Source organism: Heliconius melpomene, chromosome 3, assembly GCF_056956725.1.
Source record: "Heliconius melpomene rosina isolate 202511_hmr_F chromosome 3, ASM5695672v1, whole genome shotgun sequence".
Taxonomy (NCBI): domain Eukaryota; kingdom Metazoa; phylum Arthropoda; class Insecta; order Lepidoptera; family Nymphalidae; genus Heliconius; species Heliconius melpomene.
Genome location: NC_140391.1, coordinates 4,099,345 through 4,112,757, shown reverse-complemented (window position 1 = coordinate 4,112,757; position 13,413 = coordinate 4,099,345). Strand labels below are relative to the sequence as shown.

The window sequence follows — 13,413 nt, the reverse complement described above, 5'->3', positions numbered from 1 at the left end:
ATTATAAACATTAAAATAGTTTTAGTATTTTGTAAAACTGGTATAGTCGTAAAACTATTCGTTTGTACATACCGCCAACTAGAAATAATATTTAAGTAGCCTATGCCGTTTCATGTATATGAGTGGTATTCAAAATCAACAATTTTAAATATTAAGTATTTAAGTAGATGCTTTCTAAGAAAAAAATCAAATAATGCCAATCCATATCTTCTTAAAAAAATAAATGTTTTTTTGCCTATTGCCTTTCCGCATGAAGTTCATATTTTCAGTTCGATACTGTTTCTATGGAAATTTTGAATCTACTATTCATGCTATATTGCGAATGGGCGTTTTTTTATGCTTTATGCATGGTTTTGAAGTTGGTTTTTGTATGTGATATTTATTAGGGTATTTAATGAATAGAATTTGAGGCCGTCATAATGCAGGGCCACAAGAGAGTGACTGTAACGTGATGGTTGTGAGTTTTATCCCCACTCGAGAGAATTAATTATTATTTAATAATATTTTCATTCCTTTGTTCTGCTCCGCTACTCATAACGTCATACCTCGAAAAAAACGACGGAGAGTGTAGAACGGAATGTTTTAACACCAGGTTCTTTCTGCCTACCCTGTTATATAAGGGATACAGCGTGAAGCTGTATAATGAATAAAATGGTCGTTACTTCGAAGCTAGGTCCAACATTTTAATATTAAATAATGGAATTGATAGATTCTGTATAATTTGCGAATACATAATGGCGTTTCAGACGAAAATAACCTTTTATACCGTCAATTACGTTTGAAGAGACCACTTAAAGTTAATAGCTTACAGTCAATCAACATTTAAATACAATTCATTTGGGCCACTTTCTTTTATAAAACACAAAAGACGAAGGTGTTTTTGAATGACATTGTTAAGTCTTCCAATCTTTTACAGCTGTAGAAATAAAATATCGCAAAATCATTTAATTGATCTTCTTTTAAAGAAATGTTTGGTTTTATTTGAATCAACCCGAATCCAGTACGTTAGTGAGGTTACGGGTGATATGATATGTCCAAATATGGTGAAGGGTATTGATCACCTGAAGGATCCTCGTCTGAACAAGGTAAGGTCTTATTTCAATGTTGTACTTGTATGGGTTTCTATTAGAAATGAAAATCCAAATGGTTTATAACAAAAGCGATTTAGATTTTAATTAACATCAGAAAGTAGGCTATATATAGTAACTTCTATTTTTTTTATATTTTTTCAATATCAATAAAAGAGCTCAGCAGGATTGGCAGAGTAACTACACCTTGTAAGGCATTGTACTTACCGCCGTGCTTTGTCTGCCAGAGCAAAGAAATAAAAATAATTTAAATAAAATATTATCCAGTCGCCAAACTCGGTGCGAACCCATCAGCATTGCTTTTGCAGTCAGAAGCTGTCCCATTGCGACACGAAGACTTCAAAATTAATATTTGATTATATAAGCTATTGATCTAAAAACTAGAATATGTAGGTACAAAATATAAAAAAATATCAATTAAAAAATATTTCAGGGATTAGCTTTCACGATGGAAGAACGACAAGCTTTAGGCATTCAAGGTCTTCTCGCCGCGAATTATAAAACGCAGGAGGAACAATTAAATATTTGTCGATTGTCCTTAGACAGATACCAGGATAGTTTGAACAAGTACCTTTACTTGATCGAGTTACAGGTAAAAGGAATTCACCTATTTGTTAAGCCATTCTAACATAATGTAATTGGGACGTGCCTCATTCAAGGCGATGAACGAATAAATTGCAGTTATATTTTTTTTCAGCTTCACGCTGTAACCCACATATAGCAGGATAGGAAAAGCGAACTTAGGGTTAAGGCACTCCTTTCCTCGCTTTCCGCAGATTTTTTTGAGTCATTGCGTGTTGAGTGGCAAAACTCAACGCCGGGCTTTGCCTTGTTACCAGAAGAAAATATGCGAAACACACCACACATTGACTCCAGAATTTGGCGGAAAGTGGGGAAGAGAAATACCTTAATAGGAAGGGAGTGTCTGAACAGGATAAGATTCTAAATTCCCTCTGCCTACTCTGCTATATGGGATACAGTGAAAAGTTGAAAACAAATGTCTGTATACATACTCAAATTTTTCAGTCAGGTAACTTTAAGGTATATATAAAACCAAATTTTCGAACATACATTGTTATTCTTCTTTCAGGATACGAACGAGAAAATCTTTTTTAGTCTACTCTCTAAAAATATTGAAAAGTATTTGCCCATTGTTTACACACCCACCGTGGGTCTGGCTTGTCAACGTTTCGGGCTTATTTATAGGAGGCCTCGAGGTCTATTTATAACGATTTATGATAAAGGACACGTTTTGAACATACTGAACAATTGGTATGGATTGTGTATATTGTTGTTTTGTTGTAAATATAAACTTGTTTAAAAAAAGAATAGAATAATTGTTGGGGCTGTTGTGTAGTCTTACAGCATGTGATTGTAAGTGGGACGAGTGTGGGTTCGATTCCCACTCGGGGATTGGATAATTCTCATCTTTTCACTGTGGTAAGTAAGAAAAAAAATATTTTTGCGTTACCTAGGTAACTGATTATATCAAAACTAGCGGACGCGCGCAGCTTCGCTTGCGTATTTAAGGTAGAATTCTAATAACCCATGAAACATGTGTTCAATGAAATATTTTTAAGAGTCTAAATTTCAAATTTTATAAATTTCGGTGGCGATTTAAAGATTTTTCCATACAAACTTTCAACGCCTTATTTGTACCCTTAGGGGGTGAATTCTAGAAAACCATGAAACACATGTTCAATTAAATATTTTTAAGAGTCTAAATATCAAATTTTATAAAAATCGGTGGCGATTTATGACTTTTTCTATACAAACTTTCAACCCTTTATTTGCATCCTTAGAGGAAGAATTCTAGAAAACGATGAAACACGTATTCAATTAAATACTTTTAAAAATCTAAATTTCAAATTTAATACAAATCGGTGCCGATTTAAAATTTTTTCCATACAAACTTTGAACCCCTATTTCACCCCTTTAGGGTTAAAATTTTTCAAAATCCCTTCTTAGTGGATGTCCAGATTACGAAAGTAAACATCTGTCCAAATTTGACGTTTCAAACATCAGCGGTTACGGCTGTGCGCGCGTCTTACCTCAGTCAGTGAGGACAAGTCCTTTTATATATATAGATTAGGTTCCCTATACTTGCCCAGCTATGTGCGGGATTATTGAAAAAGATAGGTAACATTAATGTATTTATTAACTTAATTATAAGATTTTTATTTAGTATTTCAAATTCTACTTAAAGGAACGTTTCGGTATAAATAAAATAAAGATTTTTTTAGCTCATTTTATATATCGTTGTATTTTATCACTTTACTAACCCAGTTACAATATTTCGCGTTAGCCTCCCGAAATGTCTCGAACGGAGTGTCTTAACACTAAATTCCCTCTACTTATCCTTCTAAACGCAGGTTACAACGTGAAGCTAAACTTTTATCACTCTTTTAATATACAGACTATTTAACTTTAATATATACAAATTTAAGGCCAGAACACGACGTAAGAGCAATAGTATTCACCGACGGCGAACGAATCTTGGGCTTAGGGGATTTAGGCGCATACGGCATGGGCATCCCTGTGGGCAAGCTGGCTCTGTACACCGCGCTGGCCGGCATAAAGCCGCATCAGTGTTTGCCCATCACGTTGGATGTTGGTACTGATAATCAGGTAGGTTTATAGTTACTAAAGAGAGACTATTTATTATAATTGTTTAATAGGTAATTTTCGAAGTGTTGCGTGTTGAGTGGCGGAGCTCAACGCTGCGCTTTTGCCCGAACGGGAATCGAACCAACGACCGTCGCGCTTACAGTCGTACGCTTGTGCCACGAAGGCCTCATATTCTTTAGTAATATGAATTTGCTGGTAATAGTCTTCTGGTAATCTTTCCATATTCTTAGTAACGTTAAGTAAAAATCTATTTATATTTATAGGAACTATTGGAAGATCCACTTTACATAGGTCTAAGGCAAAAAAGAGTCCGTGGCAAAGAATATGACGATTTTATAGATGAATTCATGAAGGCAGCCGTTGAACGTTTTGGCTCGAACACCCTTTTGCAGGTTTAAATTCGTGTCTTTCATATTTTTCTTATAATATATATTTTTCTTAGAAAAAAAAACGATAAACGATGTTATTTTTAGTCTAAGTTAGAAGAATGTTCTAATATAGTATTATATTAATTTTCATATTTTAATAAGCTAAATGTACAGTCTGGTTCTACTAACCAACGTCTATCACCATTTTCACATAGAGTTCCGTTCCGTTGCGTCCATAAGTGGAGATTATAAGAGATATTTGATTATATTTTCTACCTGCTCTACAACAGACACTAGAGAGAACATTATGTTCTACAAAGCTACAAAAAAGCTAGCTATAAAAAATAGAAAATAAAAGCAACATTTTCTACGTACAGTTCGAGGATTTCGCTCAGGCGAACGCCACAAGACTACTAGAGAAGTATCGCAATGATTTTTGCACTTTCAACGACGATATCCAGGGCACCGCCAGCGTGGCGGTCGCGGGGCTGTTCGCGGCCGGCAGACTGTCTAAGCGAAAAATCACTGAGAACGTTTATATGTTTCTTGGTGCAGGATCTGTAAGTGTATAATATTATTATTAATTTTTCTTTAGCAATTTTCAATAGAAATATTTGTCGTGTTTTTAGATTTTGGAAATGTTTTCTTTTTTTATGACAGAAAATATTATAATTTAATAGTAATATTTTTTTTACCTTCACGCTTTATCCCGCAAAGCAGAGCAGCCAGAAGAAACCTGGGATCTGCGTTCTCTATTCAGACACTTCCGTCCTCCACTTTCCGTCGAATTCTTAAGGTATAGCGTGTTCAGTCGCGGAACAAAGTTTCTTAACTAACACTGGAAACTAGGTTCCTTTTGCCTACTCTTCTGCGTGAACTCCGTTTCCCAATATTAATATTTACTAGGCGGCTACAGGCATAGCCAATTTGATAGTGGCAGCGATGGTTGACGAAGGTATGAAAAAGGAAGAGGCATTGAATTCAATATACTTGTTCGACGTAGACGGACTTCTGTCAAAACGACGAAAGAGTGGTCTTCCAGATCACGCGAAGCATTTCGGCAAAGATGTGGAGCCTGAAACGAATTTTGAAAAGTGTGTAGCTACTGTCAAACCTACTTGCCTTATTGGTTAGTGAAGCAGTAAAACTCTAATTTTAATAGTCTTTTTTAAGTGTATGGAAAGGGAACCTAGTGTAAAGATAATCCGATACAAATCTATCTCTATCCCTTCTTTATTTATTTATTTTTAAGCACACAGTACATTATATATTAGTTTGCACAGATTAAAATTTTAGTTAGGTATATTTAAAGTGAGTGGCAGAAGTTATCAGTCTTTGTGTAACTAGGTAGGAGAAAGAAAACAAAATAGATTTAATTATTTTCACGGTTCAAGATTGAACCTACAATTGTTTATTGAGTACAATCAGGCCCACTGCGCCACAAAGGAAATTTAAGGTATATTTAAAGAAAAAATAAGCTTAAATTAAAGTCGGAAGCTAAAATGGTTAACTATATCTTTTACATTTTAGCAAAGTTAAAATATCCTGCCACGACAAAAAGTAAGTAATGTTCTGACCTGAAATACAGTCTGTTTCTTAAGCGGTTAAGCTTTATAAATTGTAATGGAAAAAAATACTCAAGAAATGAGGAAATTATTTATTTTTCGTTATGACGTATTAGGATGCTATTTTTATATTTCTGTATATTATTGGCTCAATTGGTTTAATAAGTATAAACATTAAATAAAAAATTAACACAGTCTTATAAATAATTTTTAGTAATTATTTTTATTTGAATATTGCAATAGATTTTACCTTATTCACCTTTAAAGCAAATTACTAACAAAACTTAAATTTACTTTGAAGTGTATATAAGTAAACCTTCTCTAAGTGTTATTATCTAAGGTTGCTCCACTGTTGGGGGCGCATTTAATGAAGCAATCCTGAAGCAAATGGCAAATAACGCTGAAAGGCCGGTCATATTCGCACTTTCGAACCCGACGAGTAAAGCCGAGTGTACCGCGCAAGCCGCTTACGACCATACAGAGGTTATAAACTCTAATATATCCATTTATTTATTGTTTTATTTTCAGGGTAAGCAGAGGGAAACTAGTGTTGAGACACTCCGTTCCCGTCTTCCATCCGAAATCTCTTCTCGACACCGGAGCGAAGAAATAAAAATATTAAATATTTCATTTCCTTAAGTGGAATTGAACCTACAACCTGTTGCGAAACATATAAGAAATTCCTATCGCTTCAAGCATCATATAAACAACCTTTATTATTTCCAGGGTAGATGTATATACGCGTCGGGCTCTCCATTCCCGCCTGTCAAATACAAAGATAAGGAATATCGAACGGGACAAGGGAACAACTCGTATATATTCCCCGGAATGGCTCTCGGCGTGATAGTGGCACGGCCGAGGCACATCCCCGAGACTATGTTTCTGGCGGCTGCTAAAGTGAGAAATGGTTTTTTTTTTTACTTTTGTTCTAGACTGTACACGTGATACAGTGTGAAGCTAAAAACAAAAGAAAAACTGTATGGTATTAATATTATATAGAAATCAACGTCCACACATGCGTTAGTAAATTTTATATATATAAAATCGAAAGGTCACTCACTCATCACGAAATCTCAGAAACCACATGTGCTAGGAATCACAAATTTTGCATAGGAGTTACTTATAGGACGTAGGTGCTCGCTAAGACGGGAATTTGCAATATTCGACCAAGGGGTTGTTTTTTTAGATAAGATAAGATAAGATAAAAAGTCTTTATTGCACATTTACAAGAATTACAATTATAATTTTAGGACATAAAATGCACAAAGGTGGCCTTTAGGTTGAAAGTTTGTATGAAACTTCGTTACTACAAATGCTAGAAGTCTCAAATTTTGTATGGACGTCACTTATAGGACGTAGGTACTCATGGAGACAGAAATTAATAATAACGTAGTTCACGCAGGCATTACCGCGCGCGGGCCGCTAGTTTTACATATATGTGAAAATTTAACTTGTAATTGTAGGTACTCCATAGATTTAATATAAATATGATTATAAAATTACACCGCAAAGCGCTAATTATCTGGGATGGAATCCCTAGTGGGGTAATGTTTATATTTAAAATATTTTTGTTTCCCTAAACTGGTAAGACAATATCATATTTTTTTTTACATCTCATATCAAATTTAAATAAATAACAAACCGTGTTCAATAAATCACAAATTCAAATGCAACTAAAACCGCATTAAAATAAACCTCCATCCAAAACAAACTCATAACTTGCTAATAGCATTCCGTTGTTCTCATAAATTTCCGTTTATTCTCAAATTCAATTTGCATTTGTATTGTATTGTATTGCTGCAAAAACTTACATTCGGTGTTAGCTGTGAATACTATAGAAGAACAATATAGTATAGTATAGATGAAAGAACGGATCATTTCAGACGTTGGCCAACTTTGTGAGCGAGGAGGACTTGGCTCTCGGCCGAATATATCCACCGCTAGGCGACGTTAGGAACGTATCGCTTAGCATCGCCGTCGAAGTCGCCAAGTTGGCGTATAAAAAAGGTAATGTAAATATCGTTTTGTTTTATTGAATATTTAATTCAAGGCCAGTCGTGGCGGCCACAAGCGTTAACGCGACAGGTTATGGGTTCTATTCCCACTCAAGGAAATTAGTTATTTAATATGTTCATTTCTTTCCTCTGGTGTCAATTCTAAACCTCTATCCTGCTACATGCAGGATACAGCATCAAGCTAAAAAAAGAACATTTAATGTAAATATAGATTCAATTTATTTCACCTTAAAATTTGCGTCTCAAAAGAAAAAGTAGTTAAGTCATTGTTTGGTATTTTCTAGGTTATAATAAAAGCTTAAGTTAATCTCAATTAGGTATAACATGTTAAAAAATCTATATATGTTTACAAAATGTCGCTTAGACATCATACAAAAATTATAAATAAAACAAATCCATATTACAAATTCAATTTCGCGATAGAACTAAAGTAATTACTTTCGCAACCCTTGTCAGATAGGTAATATAATTATGGTTACGCCTATCCATATATAATATTAATGTATTATTATAATATATTTATCTTTTTCTAAAATAGAAAAAGATAAATATACAATATTAATGTATGATTATAATATATTTATCTTTTTCTAAAATAGGAGTAGTAAAGGAAAACTAGTTACATTACGTGTAAATAGAAAAAAAAATGTAATTTTATTAAAAGGTGTACATATGGTAGAAATAATAATTATTCAGATTTCATGTTAATATATCAATGAAAAAGCTATATTTTATGAAAATTGATATAAATTGAATAATAATATTGCAATAATTTTAACGTCTTCATTTATAATATTCTTATTTTTAACTAATCTACGTTTACATTTTATTTTCATAGACAAATAAAAGTTGAGGTTATTTAAACATAAAAGAACGTCACGCTGTATTCCACACACAGCTGGGTAATCAGAAGGAACCTAGTTATGACACTGTTTCCCATTTTCCGCTGGATTCTTGGGGCGTAGCGTGTTAAGTATCGGAATCAACGCGACGTTTTGCCTCGACACCAGAGCGAAGAAATGAAAACATTAAATATTTAATTTCCTCGAATTGGACTCGAACTTACAACCTGTCGCGTTTACTGTCACACTTTGTACCCATGCGACTGACTGCCACGACTGACGACTGACTGACATGACTGACATGACTGACCTAATTACAATATTATATTCGTATATTGATTAGAACGACGTTGTCACCGGCTACTGTACATATATATACGTAGACTACTTTAGCGAAGACTCGAACTCCGCGAATTCTGAAGGCATTGTCAATTTACACAATGTTGTTCAACTTTAGTGAAATGCAAATCATCTACATCTACACCGTCTATCTATCTAGATATTAATTAGAGCTTTTATTACTTGCTGTGTGCTTTTAGGAAAATTTGCATTAATTGCTTGGCACTTTGAATAAATGGAAAATATATAAGAAAATGTTTTAAAATTAGTCTGTTAAATATTCCAAAATAATAAGTATTTATTAAAAGTATTCTGGTAAATTATTGAAAACGACGACGTTTTACTGTAAACTCTATTTTTTTTGGTCTAGCAACACCGAGAAGGTACGGTAAATAAAGAAGGGAGTGTATTGACCTCAGCTTTTCTCTATCAATCTCGCAATATGCTAAGCTTATAAACAATATAAATATTTTACAGTTTACCATATGCCAGGATCGATATATCGATTAAGGCCAAAACATAATAAAAATAAATTAAGCAGTTAAAAATAAAAAATATTAAGAAGTTAATTATTAATTTCCAAGTCATCATAGGCCACCATTTTATGCTATACCCTTTTGTATTTCTTTCTTAAACCAAATTGCAATAGCCACTTAAGATGTTGGTCGAGGCTTTCGCTATTAACTCGTTAACTGGAACGATTATTGGTACAATTATTTCATATGGCAGTACCTAATCTCACGGGCCAAATCCAAATATTAGGTTATTCCTTTATACTGCTATCACGAAATTATGATATTAAATATAAAATTTCTTATGTTATTGTTTGTGTTAATTCATTTAGAGGTAAAGATATTATTTATATTTTATAATAAACTAGCGGACGCGCAGCTATGCTTGCTTATTTAGGGGTAATAAAATAAATGATAAAACATGTGTTCAATGAAATATTTTTAAGAGTCTAAATTTCAAATATTATAAAAATTGGTGCCGATTTAAAATAAAATCTTTACAAACTTTTAACCCCTTATTTGCACCCTTAGGGGGAGAATTCTAGAAAACGATGAAACACGTGTTCAATTAAATACTTTTAAAAATCTAAATTTCAAATTTTATAAAAATCGGTGCCGATTTAATTTTTTTTCCATACAAACTTTCAACCCCTTTTCCCCCCTTTAGGATTAAAATTTTTCAAAATCCCTTCTTAGTGGATGTCCAGATTACGAAAGTAAACATCTGTTCAAATTTTACGTTTCTACGCACAGCGGTTACGGCTGTGCGTGCGTCTTACCTCAGTCAGTGAGGACAAGTCCTTTTATATATATATAGATATAATAAATTTACAATATACATATTGTTAAATGAAATTGTTCTTTGACTATCCACTATATCTCCAGTTTTTAAATTGAATTGATTTTATAAAATTGAATTGTATGAAATAAAAATAGATTTTAACAAATTTAAATTTTTTTTTTAGAACTTGCTACCACCTATCCGAAGCCTGAAGATTTTAAAGCATACATTCAAGAACACACATACAAACTTGAGTACGATACATATGTACCTAAGTTTTACAAATATCCAAAACTACCAGAAATCAAAGTGAAATCGATCCAAGAAGCATACAAAGGCAGCTCGTTAGTATATTAAATTCTATATTTGAGTTATGTTATTAAAATATACCTAAAATAAATCAGCTTCACGCCGTATCCCGCACACTGCAGGGTAAGACACTCCGTTCCCCACTTTCTGCCGAATTCTGGAGGCATTGCGTGTTGAGTTGCAGAAAACAATAAAAACCATGTTTAGAGTCTAAAAATATTATTTTAATAATTTTCTTAGTATAAATAAAAAGAATAATAACAAAGCCAAAGTACACATTTTTCCCAACAAAAGGTACAAACACTTTTTTTTGAACGGAAACGGAAAGGTTTGAACCTAGTGTTAAGACATTCTATTTTCATTTAATATTCGGGATATCGCGTGTTGTGTGGCTGAGTTCAACTCTGCGCTTTCACTTGTTACTAGAGCGATAAAATGAAAATAATTCAATACCTCTAGTAGGAATCGAACCCACAAACGTCGCGCTTACTTTCAGACGCTGTGTTAATTGAAATGTGTTAATTTTAACTTTACAGAGGTTCAACTATGTAGACTGTATAATAATATAAAAATAAAAGAAGTAAGTTACAGCAGTACAGTTGTAATGCTCATTATAAAATTTAGCATTTGGACAAAGAAACGTTTTTAAGAAAATTAGAACGAGAACTGAAACAGAATTGTTGAAAGAAAAGATAAGTATATACGGAGTGGAATGGTTTGCCATTTTGTTTTTTTGTGGTCGTTGCGTCCCTAATATTATTGAATTTTGTACATGTTTTTTTTAACTAAGATTGGCTTGTGATATCTTTGTATTTGAAAATAAATTCGTATTTGTGTTTAAATATTCTTCTACTTTTTTTAAACAGCTTTATTCTGTATCCCATAAAGGTTAGCTAGAAGGTTAGCCAGAGGGAACATAGCATTCGGACACTCCGTTCCCCACTTTCCATTGAAATTTTCGAGGCATTCCGCCACCGTCTTCGGTCACTTAATGTCGGGCTTTTAGCGAAGAAAAGAAAATATTAATAAATAATATTTCATTCTTTCGAATAGGAATCGAACCCCCAGCCCTTGCAGTACAGTTACACCCATATGCTCCAACGCCACGAGGGCCTATTAAAAATATATGATTTAACTAACAAAACTCAAACGAACTAAAGTTATATTGTTGTTTGGATGTAAACAAAAATAGCAATGTATTTGCTCACACTGCAGTTCAATCAACGCGGTACGGAGTTGAAACTGCAATCGATCGCGGTTATTAAAAATTTTCATGTTCGTTGAAAAGAAATTTTCAAAAATGAAAATATAGGAAAAATGACTTTTACATTGCTTCACGCTCTTTCACTTGCAACGTCAGCCGGGTAATATTGTGTGTATAGCGTTATTGTTTTCGCTTTTCCGTATTTATTGAGATGTCTCTCTGTGCTTACTGACGGTTTCGAAAGCTATATTTATATATTGATATTTAAAATAAATAAAATAGTTGGGTGAACGGGTTCGAAAGCAGTTTTTTTATTTTGAATACAAATATAGATATAGATCTCTCTGGGTGAAATTTTTTTGTTAAAAAAATCATCAATTAATGTATTAACGAGTGTGTCATAATTATTTTCTTTTTGATCATACGCTCTCGCATGATCGTAAGCTACAATAATAAATTACTTTAAATATTATGTAATAAATTCTTCTCTTATATAAGAAATGTAAGAAAAACGTGAGTGATGAAGGTAAGAATTAGAGTACTATTAAAATAGAATAAGAATATTATACACTACGGGAAGTATCCTATAAGTTTTGATAGCAGCGAATTTCATTCAAAATACAACAAAATTGATGTGTAAATGCCCGTATATTTTGAAACTTGATTTTTTCTGTGCTTCCAGACATCGTTTTCGTGTTTACCTTTTGAGGTACGGAACCCTAAAAGTGAACTATAAATATATCGATGAACCACTTAGAAACTACGCCATAATAAAAATACTTCTAATTGCGTAATATCTAACATTGAAATGAAATTTTTATTATATACCTATTCTTATATTGTCAGATCATAAATCCAAAAAACACTAGTTTAGTTAATTAAAACAGCAATAAAGTCATCCACACGCCACGCATTCACCAAAGCAGCGGCGTTAATCTCTGCGAATGATTTTACGGCTACATTGGGAACAGCCCTGTTTCTTTGATAGTACTATTATGTTCTCGCCAGCGTGGGCCGGGCTTTTAAAGTAATGGTGGCAGTATTGTGCTAACTGGGTTAGCAGCTTTTACGGTCTTTGCGGACCTGTTTAGTTATACTCGTATTCTGTCTATTATCATTGTTGTATTTTATATATTTGGTTGGGAGAGCTATGGGTTTATTAGGTCATATTAGATCGTATTTTAGTGGCGATATTTTAGGAGAGTGTGGTCACTGATAAAACAAGTGGGTTTGAAAGTAAATTGCTTTATTTTTAATCTTTTAACGTCTTTCGTAATTTTTTGGGTATTATGCGGGAGGTAATCTAGACTGAGGCAGAGGGAACCAAAGTTAAGACTTGAGATACTTCCTTTCTTCACTTTCCGCCGAATTTTGGAAACATTGTGTGTAAAATGGCGGAATTCAACGCCGCGGTTTGCGTTGTTTCCAGAGCGAGCACATGAAAATATTGCATTTTTCATTTCTTTAAGTAGGTATCGAACCTGTACCTGTCACGTTTACGGTCAACTAGCCTAAACTACCAGTTAAATGGTTTATTTTCAAAACAACGAAATGTTACCTAATGTTGAAGTTGAAGCTATAAGCTGTAACTTCCATTTCACAATTTATTATGGTCTTCGAGTTGCTAGAGTAGTTTACCGGTGAAGTTGTACGAATGCGGGAACCTGACAAGTCGCTTAGTCCTGCCACCTCTTATTGCGAGTGCGGGTACTGCCCCCTGGAATGTGAGTTACGGGCTAACACTGTTTGTACCTTGCATTCT

The 13,413-nt window shown here is 33.5% G+C and overlaps 1 protein-coding gene across 1 annotated transcript; it reads left to right on the top strand.

The window, feature by feature from the left end:
* Window positions 1-922: 922 nt before the first annotated feature.
* On the top strand, window positions 923-10,495 carry LOC146539896 (NADP-dependent malic enzyme-like). The gene is made up of 11 exons (XM_085207944.1): window positions 923-1,085; window positions 1,522-1,680; window positions 2,179-2,360; window positions 3,536-3,716; window positions 3,980-4,108; window positions 4,462-4,644; window positions 4,991-5,213; window positions 5,990-6,132; window positions 6,376-6,546; window positions 7,533-7,656; window positions 10,323-10,495. The coding sequence occupies exons 1-11, from the start codon at window positions 1,026-1,028 to the stop codon at window positions 10,493-10,495; spliced, it is 1,728 nt and encodes a 575-aa protein (XP_085064070.1). The 5' UTR covers window positions 923-1,025.
* The last annotated feature ends 2,918 nt before the right edge of the window (window positions 10,496-13,413 follow it).

Bases quoted from the DNA above. Each gene is read 5' to 3' on its own strand.
- LOC146539896 (XM_085207944.1), top strand. From the start codon at position 1,026: ATGATATGTCCAAATATGGTGAAGGGTATTGATCACCTGAAGGATCCT. The intron at 4,109-4,461 runs GTTTAAATTCGT...TTCTACGTACAG, and splicing joins GCTCGAACACCCTTTTGCAG to TTCGAGGATTTCGCTCAGGC. The intron at 4,645-4,990 runs GTAAGTGTATAA...AATATTTACTAG, and splicing joins TGTTTCTTGGTGCAGGATCT to GCGGCTACAGGCATAGCCAA.